This window comes from Venturia canescens, chromosome 9 (assembly GCF_019457755.1).
Source record: "Venturia canescens isolate UGA chromosome 9, ASM1945775v1, whole genome shotgun sequence".
In the NCBI taxonomy this organism is placed as follows: domain Eukaryota; kingdom Metazoa; phylum Arthropoda; class Insecta; order Hymenoptera; family Ichneumonidae; genus Venturia; species Venturia canescens.
In genome coordinates this window covers 13,433,820-13,451,477 of record NC_057429.1, presented here as the reverse complement: position 1 = coordinate 13,451,477, position 17,658 = coordinate 13,433,820, and the positions used below count along the sequence as shown (strand labels likewise).

General features: G+C 41.5%; 3 protein-coding genes across 4 annotated transcripts; 2 read left to right on the top strand and 1 right to left on the bottom strand.

Annotated features, from left to right (window-relative positions):
* The first annotated feature begins 740 nt into the window (after positions 1–740).
* Positions 741–5,429, top strand: Ir21a (Ionotropic receptor 21a). Its single transcript, XM_043429658.1, has 9 exons — positions 741–980; positions 1,128–1,327; positions 1,645–1,764; positions 1,841–2,002; positions 2,995–3,236; positions 3,532–3,672; positions 3,962–4,160; positions 4,363–4,567; positions 4,747–5,429. Exons 1-9 carry the CDS (start codon positions 741–743, stop codon positions 5,029–5,031), a joined length of 1,794 nt encoding a protein of 597 aa, XP_043285593.1. The 3' UTR covers positions 5,032–5,429.
* A 150-nt stretch (positions 5,430–5,579) lies between these two features.
* Positions 5,580–6,714, top strand: LOC122415974 (cytochrome b-c1 complex subunit Rieske, mitochondrial-like). Its single transcript, XM_043428597.1, has 4 exons — positions 5,580–5,636; positions 5,709–5,873; positions 6,000–6,177; positions 6,423–6,714. The coding sequence occupies exons 1-4, from the start codon at positions 5,594–5,596 to the stop codon at positions 6,712–6,714; spliced, it is 678 nt and encodes a 225-aa protein (XP_043284532.1). The 5' UTR covers positions 5,580–5,593.
* Positions 6,715–7,333: 619 nt separating this feature from the next.
* LOC122415973 (plectin) lies at positions 7,334–17,346 on the bottom strand. 2 transcript variants are annotated; one of them, XM_043428595.1, is made up of 26 exons: positions 17,241–17,346; positions 16,779–17,165; positions 16,352–16,453; positions 15,214–15,312; positions 14,683–15,121; positions 14,067–14,253; positions 13,460–13,972; positions 12,998–13,222; positions 12,744–12,917; positions 12,485–12,645; positions 12,045–12,327; positions 11,719–11,833; positions 11,493–11,607; positions 11,296–11,421; positions 10,749–11,099; positions 10,325–10,498; positions 9,855–10,010; positions 9,506–9,613; positions 8,865–9,143; positions 8,642–8,696; positions 8,415–8,556; positions 8,220–8,331; positions 8,011–8,111; positions 7,784–7,928; positions 7,609–7,715; positions 7,334–7,536 (listed from the first exon to the last, which is right to left on the bottom strand). In XM_043428595.1, the coding sequence occupies exons 3-26, from the start codon at positions 16,450–16,452 to the stop codon at positions 7,470–7,472; spliced, it is 4,335 nt and encodes a 1,444-aa protein (XP_043284530.1). In that variant the 5' UTR covers position 16,453; positions 16,779–17,165; positions 17,241–17,346; the 3' UTR covers positions 7,334–7,469. The 2 variants fall into 2 exon arrangements, with proteins under 2 accessions (XP_043284530.1, XP_043284531.1); XM_043428596.1 differs by having other exon boundaries at positions 12,599–12,645; positions 16,779–17,346.
* Positions 17,347–17,658: the final 312 nt, after the last annotated feature.

The following is a 17,658-nucleotide window of genomic DNA, read 5'->3' as shown; positions in this document are numbered from 1 at the left end:
TGCCGAAAAAATGTCACGAAAAATGTTAGAACATTTCGTCCAAGCAACAAATCAACCAGCTTCTGACCAACGATAACAGTTTGTTTGAAAAATTCCTATGAAATTCATTGTTCTCATGAATTGAGCTGATATAGACTTAAAATAAATCCAAAAACGTGCTTCGAGGCGTTATTAGCAAACGATCGATTTTCTCAAATGATTACATCAACTTCCAATGTCGTTGGAAAGCCTGTGTATTGTTGTGTGATTGCAACTTGGTATATTGACGATTGACATTGGCCGTGGCACTAATGTCCAATAAATATGAAATTTAAGTTGACCTTTGTGTGGGGAGAGACTATAAAGGCAGTGGCTCGTATCGATCGATCATCAGTATGGGATAAAGCCTCGTGAAATTTGACTGTATAAAAATGTGAAAAAGAATGAAAACAAAGGGAGCGATGTTGAGAGCTCGAAAGATGGTGCTTTTGTTCGTTTTATCAGCAATAATAAACACGAATCACTGTCACTTAATATCGAACGAAAAAACGTCGAATAACAAGGACAAGATTTTGAGGGGAGTTGGATATTCGGGCGAGAGATCGAAGAGTATGACAGCCTTGATTCATCATATAACGAGAGAATATTTCGAGGGCTGCGATATCGTGACATACCACGACGAAAATTACGACTCTCGTGGGACTGTCGCGTTGCCAAATTTCTACGAAAACCTTTCAACCGTTTCGTTCTTCACGGCCAACATGAAGCTTGCGAATTCACAAAATTTACGCAATCAACGAAAAGACAAATGCTACAATCACATGGTTTTTCTCGATGATATTTATTCGGTCGATAAAATCATGAGAAAAGAGACGAGAAATAAAATATTGGTCGTTTCGGAATCAACGCCCTGGGCCGTTCGCGATTTTCTCAAAAGTTACGCCTCCAGATTCTACGTCCATTTGCTCGTCGTTACTCACACCATCAGTCAGAGAACAAAGGCACGTATCTCGTGTTTTTCGGACGTATTTACACGCGCGAAAAGTCGATCAAATAAATCTCACTGAAGTTTCATCTCGACGAGTCCCTTGGGAACTTTTTAATAAAATTTCTCCTCAATTTTCTTTTCCTCCTCAAAATACTGGCAGGAAGGAACTTACTTGTTGTACACTCACAAACTTTACACCGACGGGAGTGGCAGAAGTGAATCCCTTTTGTTGACATCCTGGATAAACAATAGCCTGACGAATCCCGAAACGAATTTATTCCCAAAGAAATTAACCGACGGATTCTGGGGCCATAGGATTTTGATCTCAGCTGCTCACATGCCTCCTTTCGTTATCCGCAGGTCATATCGATTGATCAAAATTTCATTGAAAAATCAGGAGTCTTGAGAGATTCGATTGAAGAAATCGAGCAGGAAAGCAATGAACGTTAAAAAATCAAAATTTGACGTTAAAACTCTCAATTTTAATATCAAAAAGGGCTAATTCACTGAAGAATTGGGATTCGAAATAAATTTTTCAAATTTCATTCCAAATTTCGAGCTAAAAAAATATTCTTTCCTCCCCACTCGATTATTTCGACTCTCTGTCGCTCAAGTTTCCAAAGTTACAAGAAATATTCGTTAAGTTCGAAGGGAATGTTGGAAAAGTGGGATTGCAGGGACCCACTGTCGGGAGCCGACGTGACCTGGGACGGAATCGACGTTCGCATGGTCAGATTGATGGGAGAAGTTTTGAACTTTACAGCAGAATTTCGAGATGCATCATCGACGACGATGAGGTTTAAACTTTCTTTCCATTCGTCCTTGTGGCTGAATATCCTTTTGGTTTTCACGAGCATCAACGTTGTTTGGCAGTCCGATTGCTGCAGCTAAAAACGACGTGAGGCTCGGAACGAGCGCAGCTGCGATCGGCGGAATCTACAAGAATCTGGAAACCGTGACAGAATTCGATACTTCGACGGCTCACATGCAGGACTGTGCATCGTTCATCTCATTGGCGTCGACAGCCGTGCCAAAGTACTTGATCGATTTCTCGGAAAGCTTGTCAATCGTTCATTCCATTTCTCCACTAATAACCGAATCAATAACTTTAATGATTTGCTATTACGCAAAAAGCACAAAAAATCTAATCGAGATGGAGCCATTGGCCGAACGGTAGCGCGAGCATCAAGCATTTTGAGAATTCAAAGCTGAAAAAAAAGGTTGTGGCTTAACATTTTTGAGGAGAACAGATGTCTATGAAAATTTTTCTATTCGTTGATAAAAATCTTCTGAATACACTGTTTCAAGAAAAACTGACGTTACCGAACTAATTTTGGAGAAATCACATGTCAAAGTTTAGTCAAAATGTCATTGCATTGCGACGGTCGAATGGGACGAAGTTACCTTCACACTTTTTTGCTTATATCATTCTTTTTAATGAAGAAATTCATTTGAAAACAACAGTTTGGATCAGGACGATACGTAGAATGATTTTACTGAAAAGAAGAGTTTACTACTTTTATCCAACCCGACAGTTGAGCACGAAGAAATTACGCAACGTTGTCAAACTTTGTTTTTATTTCAACCGAATTTTCTATAACCGAGAATAAATTTTATCGACCTTGAGTGATTAAAATAAGCGTATTTCCGAACAATAATTAATATTATCATTGACACACTTGAAAATTTTCGCATTCTTCATCTGAACGAATAGTAATCTTTGAGTATCTATATAAGGTGGGATTGCTGACGTCACTCAATGTATTAGCATAGGAGCTTCGTCCCTTACGCCCATCCTCGAAAAAGATTAAGCAACAACCTTAAAACGCTGAGAATTCGAAAAAATTGAAATTTCAAAAAGAAAGTAAAACTTGAACGCCCTTGAGCCGAGGAACCGTAAATTTTCTCTTTCGAATCTCTGATTCCACTAAAAATCATGGGACTTGAGAAACCTTTATAAATAAAGTAGCAAGAACCGATTGGAAAAGATGTTCGACTCGATTGATTGAAATTCCCCATGTTACAAGGTACCGAGCGGTAATGGGGCCATTTCAGTCAACGGTGTGGTTGCTGCTGTGCGCAGTGTACATAATTGCGATAATCCCATTATCGATGAACAGTCATTACAGCATGAAGTCTCTGTTAACAAAGCCGAGCAATTTGGAGTCGATGTTCTGGTACGTCTTCAGCACCTTCACCAACAGCTTTTACGTGAAGAATCCGATGTTGAATTCCGGCCTTGGACAAAACGCCACTTCGATTCTCATCGGTATTATTATTACTCATCAATGAACTTGCTCATCGTCGTACACATATCGCGTTGATCATGAAACTAGCGTGGGGAAAGAGACGCGAAGCTCGTATCTCGTTACTACAAAGTTAATGAAGTGCATCGGGACGCTTGGCGTTGTTGTTACACCGATCAGAAATAACTCGCCTCAAGGCCACGCACCACGTGCTGCCCATCGATATATAATAACAATAATAATGATCAATATTTTATTACTATTCTTCTCGTACATATTTTATTTTATCGTCATTCATTGTTATTATATTTAATTCAGGAATCTATTGGGTCTTCACGATTATAATAACGTCTTGTTACACCGGATCGATCATGGCCTTCATCACGGTTCCCGTTTATCCCACAGCGATGGAGACCGCCGATCAATTGCATAGGAATCGCTATCAAATTGCAACACTTGGTAACGTGCCGCTGTTAAATTGTTGATTGTTAAAAGGAGGATGCTCGAGTGGAAAATGAGGGATAAAAACTTTGATGGGGTCGCTTCGATCGTGGCCTGGCGCGCAGTTGTTTCGGCTCGGTTGGGCAGTCGAGTAGAGCAGAGTCCGATGTTGGCGTGGAGATTTCGTGCTTTCGTGTTTATCGTGATTTTTATTCAGCATATTTCATTCAGTGCATTTTTTAACGATCGTACTGAAAAATCGTTTTTGTTGATACTCTGAATGAAACGATTCTGCTTCGTAACACAGATCACGACGGATGGGAGAAATGGTTCAATTACACGAGACTCGACGACCCACTCGCGATAAAACTGCTGAAAAATCTCGAATACGTGCCCACGGTTAAAGAAGGCGTCAGGAACGCTAGTCGAGCTTATTTCTGGCCTTACGCCTTCCTCGGCTCTCGAATACTCCTCGAGTACATCGTCCAAGCGGATTTCGCACCCAAGTAAACATTTTTGGTCAATTAACCGCGGGATTTCGCTCGATAAATTCAATATTTTCGGGGGTCAGAAAGAATTTAGCTGAATCGAGTTTTCCGATGTGATTTTTTTAATTTTCTTATCAACGATCAACTGTACGCGGTAATTAGCCAGTTTCAGTAAGTTCGAAGTTCCCAGATCATTAAAATTGTTTAATCATAAATAAAGTTGGGCCACGAAGAGATCGCTCATGCACATAAGCAGCGAATGCTTCGTCCGATATGAGGTCACGATGGTTCTGCCGATCGAATCGATTTATACCGAGACCTTTAACAAAGTGATCATTCGAGCTCGGCAATCGGGACTTGCGCAAAAAATCGTTCGCGACGTTGAGTGGGACGTGCAGAGATCGTCCACGGGAAAATTATTATCGGTACAACTTTCACATATTTATTTATCGTTTACGCCACCATTTTCACTGCTTCACTGATAAATATCCGCTGAAAAATTAACTTGCGCAGCACCGAATGGAACGAATGATTTTTCCGATCGTCCAATGAAGCAACCAAAGTTTATGAGACTTTGTATAATTAATTCCTTTCTCCAATTAAGGTTTCCGGCGGAGTCAAACTTCAACGCGTTTCGGTAGAAGAACGTCAACTCGCCCTCGACGACACTCAGGGAATATTCTTGATCCTCGGGGCCGGGATCCTCATAGGATTTTTCGTTCTTTCGATCGAATGCTGTTTCCACCGCGTCACAATGCGCTGCAAAGCAAAACAGGTTTACGATGACTCAGATATTTCTTCGGAGAATTTGTACCAGAGAAATGTGGACATTTGGGTAAACGACCACGAGGAAAATACGCGACGCAGATACTCTTCGAGCAGCGTTTGAGACCAGCTCATCACTCCAAAAAGCCAATTACAAAATATTTACTGGACTCAAATTTACTGGACTCCAAGTGGGTCAACAATCATGCAGTTTTTCTTCGTCGTTATTTTCTCCAATAATTACTCGTAATTGGAGTTTTATAATTATCAGTGGCAAATGACGGCGCTTTTCTGGCGATTCTATTATTCAATAATTATTTTTGACAAATTTTGCAGAGGCTAGTTTCATCAAAACTTGAGCGAGTGATCAAATTAATTTTGTATGTATAATTTTGTTTTTTTTTTAATCTATCCAACAATTCGAACAATGCTGAGTTTTTTTTGGCATATGACGTCAGCCAAGAACTTGCAAACGTGTAATTAAAATGTAGAATCTGAATAAACGATGAAGCATTTTGAGGATCGACATTCATTTTTTTCACCGTGAGCGATAAAAATAATTTGACGTTTACGAGGAAGTTAATGTCCAAAGACGCATAACCCTGACCTCATTTTCTCAATTGTCGACAATGTTTCGCCTCAGGATACTGGAAAAGCTCTCGAGACTCGCTTCTCCGAGTAAGCAGATGGAGAAATTTTCAGCGTTGGCACAAATCGATGGACGGCTCGGTGAGTTGCGAAGAGTCATGAAATATATCCGGGGAATTCTGGTCGATCGATAACCGACTTCTCGTTCGACAGAACACCTTTTCTCCGCAGAATTATCGGCTTTCAAAAGATCAGCTCATACCGACATACCGCCACCGGATTTCGACGATTATCGGAGAGAATCTGTGAAAAATCCTAACGTTCCGGCCAAATGTAGCTCGCAAGAACGCAAAGTTGCCATGTACGTGACGTCGTTGGGTAAGAAAATTGAGGAAACAAATTTCCCATCTAAAAAACATTTGATTTCAAGCGACTTTGTTGCAAATCTGCATAAACAATGTGCCTCTTTGACGTCGATTGATGAACATCGATCGATCGATACAGCCGCCGGTGTCATGGGCCTCTACGCCTACAAATCTTTCGTCGTACAGCTTGCAATGTTGATAGCACCGTCACGTGACGTTTTGGCAATTGCGCAGACAGAATTCAAGATAAAAAACATCCCCGAGGGGAAGGTCGTTGTGGCCAAATGGCGGGGCAAACCAGTCTTCGTTTATCACAGGTAAACGAATCCTCGATGTTTTTTATATTGAGAGAGCGAAAAAAGAAGATCCTCGTATCAATTCAAAGATCTCGTTAGAAGTGAAAAGTTAATACGATCCATCGACATTTCTGCCAGTCAGAGAGTTAAAACAACAATCGGAGAAACTCTCGTGCGTCATCGCGAAAGATAAAAGTAGCGGAGAGTCTAAAATCTTTAAACAACAAAATGATGTATCGCATACAATAAACGTCGGGTCGTTACAGATCGCAAGAGACAATAGAACAGGAAAGGACCACCAACGTGATGGAGCTTAGAGATCCCGAAGCGGACGAGGCGAGAGTTCAGCGACCCGAGTGGCTCGTAGTTATCGGTATATGCACACATCTCGGCTGTGTACCCATACCTGGTGCAGGTATTATACGCGGAGGATTTTACTGTCCATGTCACGGATCTCACTACGATGGGGCGGGACGAATCCGCAAAGGACCTGCCCCAAGAAATCTCGACATACCCGAGTACCATTTCATCGATGACGAAACCTTGCTCATCGGTTGAACGAGATCGCTGTGAATTCGAGTAAATGTACGAAGGAGAAGAAACTGTGTCTGTATAACTGTTTGATCGTTGCGTTTTTATTTGCTTCCCGCTTTGGTGAAATCGTTTTTTACTACTCGAGTTGAGGCTGGCCCTTGGAAATTTTGTTAATTTATTTTTTCTCCTAAAAATCGTGTTTTCGCGTGCGAACGCGAGTATTAAAAAAAAGGGAAAAATTTCATCGAATCCTCGCTTTGACAGAATCCGTTCTGGCCTGAAACTCACTTTTTCACTTTCCCTCAATCATCCAAAATAACGAAAGCAAAAGAATGAGTTTGAGAGGACAATTTTGAATGAGCTTTATTCGGAAAAGTGTGACAATATGCAACGTGAGTTTTGTACAAAATATTCTCAGCAGTTTAGACAATCGTAAAAAACGAGAGTGTTTTATTGAAAATGTGAATTTTCAGCTATGAAAAGGGGTCAAAGAAGGCCGAGTGCATCTTCACTAATGAAAGGAATTCAATATCCGGCGTGCCAAAGATCAAGAATTTTCTACAGTACACCGTTATTAAAGGTACGCGAGACTTTTGTGTCTGTTTGAGAGGAGAGGGACAGTTTGGTGAAAGGTAAATGCGGCTTTACGGATATCGAGAGTCTTTATTTCTGTTGGAGAAGAAAAAATGAGGAGTCTGCGCTTCATTGCTCAGTGTTTAATCATCATTGCGAATTCGTCGTTTGTTTATCGTCGTTGTTGACTGAATTTGGAGTCGTTTTTACTGTTTCGATCTGCTCGACGCCCTCGAAGATGGTCTGCTGGCATCGTCCATTTTTTTATCCAAACTGTGAAAAAAAATCAACAGTTTTTGTCAAGTGTTCGAGCTATTGATTTTCGTGAATGATTTATTTCTTTACCCGTTGCTTCTTGAACTTCGTTTGAACATGTCCGTCAACTTTTTCTTCAAATTTCTCTTCTCGTGCTTCGCCTCGTCCGCAGTGATGCTGGCCTCGGAACCGGAGGTCTGATAAAAAGGATTTTTCATAAACATGTACGACGAAAATGAATGAAAAGTTGGTTTTTGCTAATCACCTGCATGGAATAATCGAACGACGCATTCGGATCGTCAACGCTCGCTGATTTAGTTAGTTTCGTCGTGATTTTACGAATGATGTTTTTATTGTATTTCTTGTCCCTCTGGAGCATTTCGCTCTTCGTAGAGCCTCCGGAGAGTCGACTGAAAAATCAGAGTTTCGTGATTGAAATAAACGAAGTGGAAGTCAATGAAATTTCGAGTAAAATTCCTTCGTTTTTTTCACCTGTCGACGCTCGAGTCCCTCTGCATACTGAAGTGACGGGAATCGACCTCGGAATCCAGAGACTGCATGCTCGAGACGTTACTGTCCGTGCCCCAGATTAGCTGCGATGAAAGAAAGAATTGAACGAACAGCAAATTCCATCAACGAGAAAACGAGAAATAAACATGTTCTAAATCATCGATTTTCACTCGAATTCGTTTGAATTTTACCTGATCATTCTTCCCAGCAGTTTGTTCCAACGACAAACTCTTCCGTTTCAAGCTCGGCTTGCCTCGACTCGGGGTCGACCCTCTTCCACTGTCATTATCGATGGAGGTCGACCTGTAAGCAAAAGTGGTGCGATGAGCACAGCGATCGTTTGCAGCTTCCAACGCGAAATAATTATATTATCGAACGTTTTTTACCGTTTGCCAAACTTCTTGGATCTCGAAGAATTGCTGTCGTCAATCGCTTTCTTCGAGTCTTGGAGCTCTTTGGCAACTTCCATGAGCTTGCCAATCGTGTATTCAAGTTTTTCCGTCCTTCCTGCCAAGTTCGTTGTCGAACCTGAAGAAAAGTTGAATAAAAAATCGTATTTTCACCGAAAAATGTGCTTTATATTGGCGCAACAAATGATCGTTCGACAACGCACCTCTGATTTCGTCTTTTCCCTCCAACATCGGCGAAGATTCCCTCGATTTTGGTCCCTCGAAAGAATAACAATGTAAAAAAAATACTCCAAAAATTGTGCTTTTTAATATTTTTAAAAATAATTTCCAGACTTTTTTTCTCGCGATTCGAAGCATCGAATAACCTCTCCAATTCGTCAATGTCAGTCGATCGTTAATAAAAAAAAATTCTACAATCGTGAATACCTTGGTTCTTCGTGGCGGTGTTGGAGTATAAGTATCAGGCATTTTTCCGTCAGTCCTATTGGTGCTGAGCTCCGGAAAGAGACGCATCAAGTCGTCGACCTGTTGAAGCAAAACGTTAATGTTCCTCGCCTCTGCTTGCTCGAGACGTCTCTTGTTGCTGATAACGTCGCGAAGTTCCTCGCGTTCCCTTTCATGACGCTCCTTTTCTCTCCTCATCTTCTCGTTGCTTGTTCGCAGCTTTGCATGAGCGTCTCTCAGCTCGAGAAGATCGCATTGCAGCTAAACGTGAGAAAACACGTTACGGACTCATTATTTACACAATCCGTTGAGATCCTTAATGAGCATAATTCAGCTACATTTCGTCGAATAGTTCGTTTGCAAATTCATCGATTAAAAATAACCTCAAGGTCTCCCTTCGCATCGATTATTCGACCGGAGTTCCTGTTCTATTCGTCAATAAACATTTCTCGAGCGTTTGACAATTGAAAATCACGATGATTCGTTAGTTCGATGAAAATACGAAAACTTGAATTTCATGGGCCACTGTAAATACTGCGTTTCGATGCAACGATCGCTATTCATAGAACACAGTAAGAAAAAAAAAAAGGATTTTGAGATGACAAAAGTTCAAGATTACTAACTTCCACCAGTTTCTTCTTGTTTTCGTCTTTCTCCTCGTCGAATACTTTCTTCAATTGATCCTGGCGTCTCTTGTTCTCAAGACGCTCCTTGTCACGCTCCCTCTCGACCTTTGAAAAGCACGAGGTGCGAGCGAATAAATTGCATTGTAACATAATGTTATTACGAATAGTGTATGCACCCTGGATTCGCTCTTATCGTGAATAAAACAAATGGATTCCACACAAAGTTACGTCGAGAGCCAGTTTTCGTACTGAGAGAATATCAGGTTCATCGACAGTGTATATATTTGTATATATATATGAGGAAGGAGTATTATTTTTGAATGGTGATTCATATGCCATTTTATACCTCGAACAGAGTTTGCCTGAGATCTCTCGCCAGAGTTGCAGTCTCCTGCAACAATCTCTGCTGCTCCTCTCGTTCTTTCTGCCAGGCCAACTCCATGCGAACTTTTAGACCTGGAATCTTTGTTCTTCCACTTGCGAGTAAACGTTCTTCTTCCAGCTGTAATTATTTTTGAAACTGAACAACGAGTATGAGGAGCCTGGAAAAGCTTCGAAATACTGTTTTGAGCCTGCGAGCGAAAAAGGATCGTTAATTTTTGTTGACACTATTTGTTAGTCCAATTTTTTCGTACATTTTTGGAAATGAGCAAGTTCTAATTCGTGTCCCTACGGCTGATAATTTACTGTGAACTCGGTAATAACGAATTCACAAATCTCGTCACAGCAAGCGGATTAAAGTTGAAAATAATAATATAACGCCGTTTGAAACATGGAATATTCGTCCCTCTTGTGAAACCTCAGTGGCTTGCATACCTCGTTGATTCTGGACTGCATCTCGGCGAGTTTGATCTGCCAGCCAGACTTCTCGGAAACGAGCTCGGTCTTGAGCTTGGATGCCTCGAGCCTGCTCTCGGATAGTTCGTCCTCCATGCAGCTTATTTGTCTCTCGAGAACCGAGACATTTGTCGTTGATGAATTCTCGTCGTCCTGCGTGAAAACACAAATTGTGTGATAATCGTTCAACGGCCAAGGGAATTCATGAAATCCGTCGTTTTGATTCGGGTCCGATTTTTATCCTCGCACGAAAATATCGTTCGACAGAAAAATCGAGCGATTTTTTCGAAGAGCAAACTCGAAAGTTCGAAACAAAATTTCACTCGATTCGGGTTCAAAGCTAGAAACTTTGGTAACATTTTTTTTTCCTCGATCTGTTCGATTTTTTCTGATGAATTCTCACCTCGTCGGATTTTCCTGTGGATGTTGTCGACTGTCGTCTCTGCCTAACGACTTTAAGATCAGCGATAGTTTTCTGAGCGCCCTCAAGCATGTGCTTGTAAGTGTCACGTTCTCTCTTGTATCTCGATAGCTGATTCTGTATCGACTGTATCTCATCGTTTATCGCCTTAATCCTGTGCTCGTAGCGCAATTTACACTGTGCCATATCGGCCTTCTTCGATTTCTCGGCATTGGCAAGCGCGTTCTTGGTACGACGAAGTTCGGCCTCAAGAGCATCGGTGTCAGCTGTAAAGTTACGTTGGACTTTCGATACCGAATTGTAATCTTTTAGTTTGCTCGTGAGATCTTCGTTCTGCGAAAGAAAAAAAATTCCATTTGCTAATGAAAAATCGCTTGAGGTCGAATTCGATCGATTATCGAACGACAAATAATCGATGAATTCGCTTAAATTATTGACAGAAAAAAATTTTAAACATTCAATGATTAAAGATTATTCAAAATGAGATTGCTGCTGGTCTTTCGTACTTTCGAATCAATAATTCACTCACCATTTTCCTCAAATCGGATAATTGATCGGTCAGGGAATTGTTCTCTTTAACAAGACGATTTATTTCCTCCTTAGCTTCGGTCAGCTGGAAATTGCTCTGAGATTTTTCCAGCTCTCGTAATTTGTCCTGAATAAAAATAAAGACGATTGGCTTTCGACTTTTCGATCGTTTTCTCACCTGTTTAATTGAGTTTCTACCTCGAGTCGACTTTTCTCCTTGGTCCAAGCACTCATTTGCGAATTGTGAGTTTCTTGGAGTGTCTTTAATTCGCTCTCGAGTCTAACAAAGCGTTCCTTTTGCTCGGATAATTTGCTGCGTAACGGAACAGAAAAAAAGGGCAATAGAGAGATAATTGTGATTAATCGGATCGGTTTTCGATCGCACTGTTATTCTACACCTCCAAAGCAAAGTCTCACTTTTCACCTGGTTAGTGTCTGATTCTCGTTCTCGAGACGTTCACGCGATTCGAGCATCTTTCCATGCTTCCCGTTCAATTCGTCGTACCTCTCGAGGTTTCGCTTCACTTCGTCCTCGAGATCTGCACAAATTGGAATAACAGCGTAGGATTAAGAAAGTGAGAAAAAAATATTGAAAAACGACCTCGAACGAAGTTGTTTGAAAATTCGATCGAAACATTTTTAGGAATCATTCGATAATGAGCTGATGATTCTTTCATTCCCAAAGAAAAAAATACTCGAAATTACTCGAAATAATTGAATTTGTATAATTTCTATGTAAAAATGACTCACGAGATATTCTATCGGTGTAGCTTTGCTTCAATTCGTTCATTTTTTTGGCATTGAGTCCAGCCTTTTCCAAGGAGGCCATTTTCTTTTTCAAGCTTCCGATTTCAGTGTCTTTCGACAATTTCTCTTCTTCCGCTTGCGCCTTAATAGTGTCTCGTTCCTTCTTGACTTCTGCTAGTTCGGCTGTTATTTTAGCGAGTTTGAAGGACGTCGAAGACTTGGATGTTTCCAAGTCTTGTTTCGCGCGTTTGAGTTCCCCTTCGAGCAGAACTTTCGTTTGTTCCACCTGCAGTGAAGAGAGAAAAATGAAAAAAAAAAAAAGAAAAACAACAACGATGGGGAGTTGGGGACGTCAAGGAAAAACGCGAAAATTAAAAAAAACTGAGGGCAGGGGAGTGAAAAGGGACTCAAGCGAGCAAACGAATGATTGGCTGAATGCTCACTGAGGCGATTGTCTTGGACATTCGGCTCTCTCGGTCCGTCGACGAGTACAAATCGTCTTGGAACTTTTTAGACTTGTCCCTCTCCACGGACAATTCTTTTTTCAGCTCACTCACCATGACCTCCATTTTCGCTGTGTTCGTTTCCGTGGACGTTGCCATTTCTGTGTAATTAACAGTTATGGAAAGATTAATTGGAAATTATTTTAAAAAGTGCCGAGAGTAAGAGCTTGATGATTGAGAAAACGCTCGTTAAACTTACCCAAATCCTTTTTAAGTTGTGTAACCTCGTTGTGAGTTTTGAGCTTCTCAGCCGAGAGTGACAACAATTTCAATTTCAATTTTTCTTTTTCCTCCTGAAGCTTCACTCGCTCGGAATCCCAAGATTTTTTCTCCAATTCTCTCGTCGCCATGGAATCCTCCAATTTTTTCTTCACTGCCATCGCGAGCATGCAAATAGTGTCATTCATTCTTCAATATCCTTCCGTATACACGAAAAAAGAAAAAAAAACTTACGACTTTGAGCATCGGCGTTTTTGTTGTCGACCACCAACTTGGCCTCTGCTTTCTTCTTCTCCTTCTCGATCGCTAATTCCTTCATTGTGTTTTCTAATTTCAATTTCACTGTTTCGTGCTCCTTCAGAAGTTTCTCGTACTTTGCATTGTTTTCGGGACCCTTCACTGCCGTCGCATCAAATCCTTTGCCTTCAATTATACTCGCGAAAATACCAAAAACGTCACCTGCAAGGAGAAAATTCGCGAGGCTCAATAAACTCTGAATCTACGATATTTTTGTCGAACTCAAACCCTACAGCCAAGTCGAAGGAAAGACCAAGCGTCTCGTTGGCTTAGTTTCTTCTTTTTTTTCATATTTCCATTGATTTTTCGATAACGAAGAAAATTGTGAATTTAAAAAAGTCGGAAAAGGAGCTTTCCGCTTGGTTGGATAAAGTTTTGAAACGTTGTTTCGATACTCACCAATTTCTTTCTCCATGTCTTCGACCATTTTCTTCAGTTGAACCCTCGTAGAGTAATCAGAATTGGATTTTTTCTGACTGCGATTTTTGTACTCGTCGCCAAACTTTTTCAACACTTCTTCTATCCTCTTAACCTCATCATATTTTTTCTCGATGTCACCTTTCTCCGTTTCCAATTGTTCAGCCTTGCGTTCAATCTTTCTTAGTTTGAATGACAAAATGCGACAATTTTTGTTGGACTGTTCGAGGCTTTTTCTCAAGCTGGTATACTCGTCGGCCTGTTCCTCCCTAAAATTATCCTGCATCTCGTAAATCTCTTCCTCGAGATCTCGTATTTCTTTCTTCATGTCCTCGTTCTCATCCATCAGACTTTCGCAGAGTGTCTCGGCTGCCTTGAGCTTCGATCGAAGCTCTTCGCTCGCTTTTTCTCGCTCGTTTCTTCCGAGTCTAGAATTCGTGTCTCTCTCAAGGTTTCTTATTTTGGTCATCAAACTGGTCTTCTCTTCGGACAAGGCTGTCGAAAAACATCATATTCAATTGAGAACGAAAATTAATACCGGGAAAAAACGTCCACGAGTACAAAGCAAACAGACGAAGGATAATCTTACTCTCGTTTTTGGCTTGAAGCTCCTTAACAGTTTTTTGAAGTTTGGTCAGTTCGTTGCTGGAGCTTTTGGAGGACACTGTATCGATCGTTGCCAAGCGTCGCAGCAAAATATCACTCTTTTCTCTCTCCACACGCTCGCATCTCGCTTTCATGTCGCTCAATTGTGCCCTCAGTTTCTCAATCTCGTTCTTAAACGATAAATTCACCAATATTTATCGGGATTCGCGACAAGGAACGAGATTCGTTTCGTTAACCCCCTGTGGCCAGCAGGGGTCAAAATGACCTCAAGCGCAACGTTAATCTAGAGATTATAAATTACTGGCGCCCGAGGAAGCTGGGTAAACCATTTCCAGAATTATTTCAGTGAAAAATGGCTTTTTCTTAAACATCGCCGCGTTGCTGATTTTTTTTCGCCGCTTTGAAAATTGCATAAAAATTTTTCCCATGACATTTTTATTTGGGAAGGTTCGAAATAATACCCTGAATTTTTATGTGTCGTTCGAAACGATACTGGCAACGCGGTAAGCGTTTAAACATGGCTGGGCTCATTCCGACCCCGTGTGACCGTGTGACCACGGAGGGTTGACATTAACAAAAAAATCAGCGTTTTATCTTACTTTTTCAGTTTTTCCGCCCTTCTCCGACATCTCAGGCGGTGCCTCGTCGCCCGGTCCGTTGTTTTTACTCGCGACATCGTTCGACCTCGATTTCCTAACTTGTATAATGAATTCAACATCATGATCCGAATTGGTTCCATTGCTATTGTCAATGACATTTTTTATTTGAAGTTTCGGGGGTCTTTCGAGCATGGTTTCATCGATCGAGTGGCGTCTGTAGTTGAAGCTGTCGGATTGGGAGCCCGCGTAGTTCCTCGATCGCTGGCCGGGGGGAGGGTTTGCGTCCGAGGCAACGGAGGATTCTTGTGGATCTTGAGAGATGTCCAATGCCGAGCTCCAGGTCAAGGAGGTGGTAGATTTTTGTGGGCTTTTCTCGTCCTTCGTAAGATTCGAGGTCGAAGCCCACGTCCGCCTCGACTCCGGGCTCTCGCTCGAGCGTCTTGTCAATTACAGCGAAAAACAAAAAGAAAATGAGCATCGCAATCTCCGAGGAAAAATCATTGAGAAGCCCAAAATAACTCGTATGTTTACCGTGTTGGGGATGCTTCCCATGCTTTTCCCGAGAGGCTCGGCGACGATGCTGTCGTGTCTTTCAGGCTCCCTCGTTTCCCAACGTGATCCTTGTAATCCCTGATCAAATAAAACCAAACAAAAAACTCCCTTCTCAAAAGAGATCGAGCAAGATTGTCGTCCATAACGCTCATACGTGAAACAATCGTACGAAATTGGCATCGCTTCCATCAAGAAAAGCTGCCAAGAATTTGATAAAAGTGGCTGCTCTTCGTAATTGAAATGAAGGAGAAAAACATTGCGATTTTAATGACACGCGGTGATAGAGAACACCGCGCGAACGTGAGAAATCTTGGGTACAGTGGCTCGTTAAAAATGAGCTCAAGGTCAATAATTTAACACCTGAGTCGCTGTGGCCACTCGTTTATATCAGGGGAGTCCTGAATACGAGAATTCCCTCGTAAATATCAGTGGAACACATCCTTGGATAAACGGACGATTTGTATTCCGTCGTTAAAAAGTATAGATATATGAAGGGAGGAAACATGTTACACAGATATGTATGAGAGCCCGAGAAAAGGGTAGTCTCGCTCCTACGTTTCCGCATATTTTTCTTCCTTTTATTCCGCTCCCCTCCCAAGTATGGTGTTACCACTTTACTCGCGCGTATTTACAACGGCATAGTAGAACACGCTGTTAACAAGCGCAAACTATATGCGAAGCTCGCCGTTTAACTCGCAATTTATCGAACGATCGCGTACACCGTCCGAATGGCATATTTCGTACAGAAAATACTCCAAATGGAAAATAAATTCGTGCTGTTCTATATACGGTAATAGTGTGTTCACCCAATGAGAGCATTGCTCGTAACACACCTCGTTGCAAATTGCTCTAGCAAATGGGATGTCGCGTTTATTTATGAGGCTACGAATTCACGTGTGCAGCCTTCACGCCTTTTCTCCTTCATGGAAATTCAATTGACGATGAGAAAAAGTTCTTTTTGTCACATTCCAAGTCACTAACTCGCACGTTTTTCTCCTTTTATCCAAGTGCGCTTGCATCCTTTTTAGTATTAAAAGTTATGAAGTCCCAGTCTTTTTTTTTAAAACGGAAGCAAAAAGTCTTCTCGTTTGTGGTTAGCTTAGGAGTCTATGTGTACCTGAAACAGCGTTTACATCGCGTTGGCCATCGCACCTGAGGATGAAAGCCGAGGGGACACAAAGTGTCGCCCGTTACCGAACCGTACGCTTTATGGTGCATCCTAAACGTTTTTATATTTTCAATTTATTTTTCTTCGTACACCAAAATTTCGTTACAACGTTTGAACTTTGTTGAGCATCGTTCTATGCAACTTCGAGCAAATTTACGACGATTTTTAAGAAACTTTCATCGGCATGGGGATGCACGATTCGAGGATCGAGGGAGCTGCATGGATTCGTTTCGCTCAACAGAGTGAACGTTTTTTTATGAAGACAGTAAATAATTGGAGCACAATGATGATGCCAGGTGAAGCCAGAGAGACTCGGAAATATGACGATATGTTTTTTATGAAGGTAGTAAACGCCGACGGGATGAACATTGCTTACGTTTATTCTCGACGCTGGGACGCTCTCTCAGAGATCTATCTTTAGATCAATCATAGTAAGATTTAGTGCGGTTGAATGACGATAGTAACTCAACGTATCCGGATGTTGCACCTTCCGAGCATTCACAATGGTTTCAACGATAACTCACGATGAAATTTTTACCACGAATCGACACTATTCAATTTGGAAAATTCCTTCGCTATTATGTAATTAAAAAAGAAAAAAAAACACAAAAACAACACACGCACACGAAAAGGCAAAGCGTCGGCTCGCGTACGAAAACTGCTGGCAAAGTGCACTTTTTTCTCTATCACATCACGGACACTTCTCGCAGTCACCCCTCTCGCCAGTTCACCGCATTCGTCGACTCGGTTCTCGCCTATTTTCCTCTGGTTTGGTAAATTATTTATTGTTATTTTTTTTTTTTTTTTTTTTTTTTTGGAAAACTCGAATCTCACTTACGTAATTAGCTCATCTCGGACTATTCTAATTCGTCGTTCGCGTCGACGTCGACGACGACGAACTTTACTGGCATTGCCGGCTCTCAGACTAACGCGTCTCTTCGTTCTCTAACCCAAATGCAGCGTTCGACGTGATTAAATTTATCCCCGGGATTGTACGAGCGCGTGTTGGGCCAAGAGCTTCGAGTCTCGGTCACCAACTTTGCGCGCCCTCATCCACCACACTTCTCGAGCTACTCTCTCGCTCTCTCTTCCTCACTCTTCTATATTTATTAGTGCCACGAGACTACGAGAATAAAAAAGAATCGACGATCGTCGCGATCCTCACTTTTTTCAACTAGTTTTACAGGCTACAAAAATTTCAGGAGAACCAACGCATTTTTCCAAGAGTCTTATCTTCTCGATTTCATCTCCCCAAT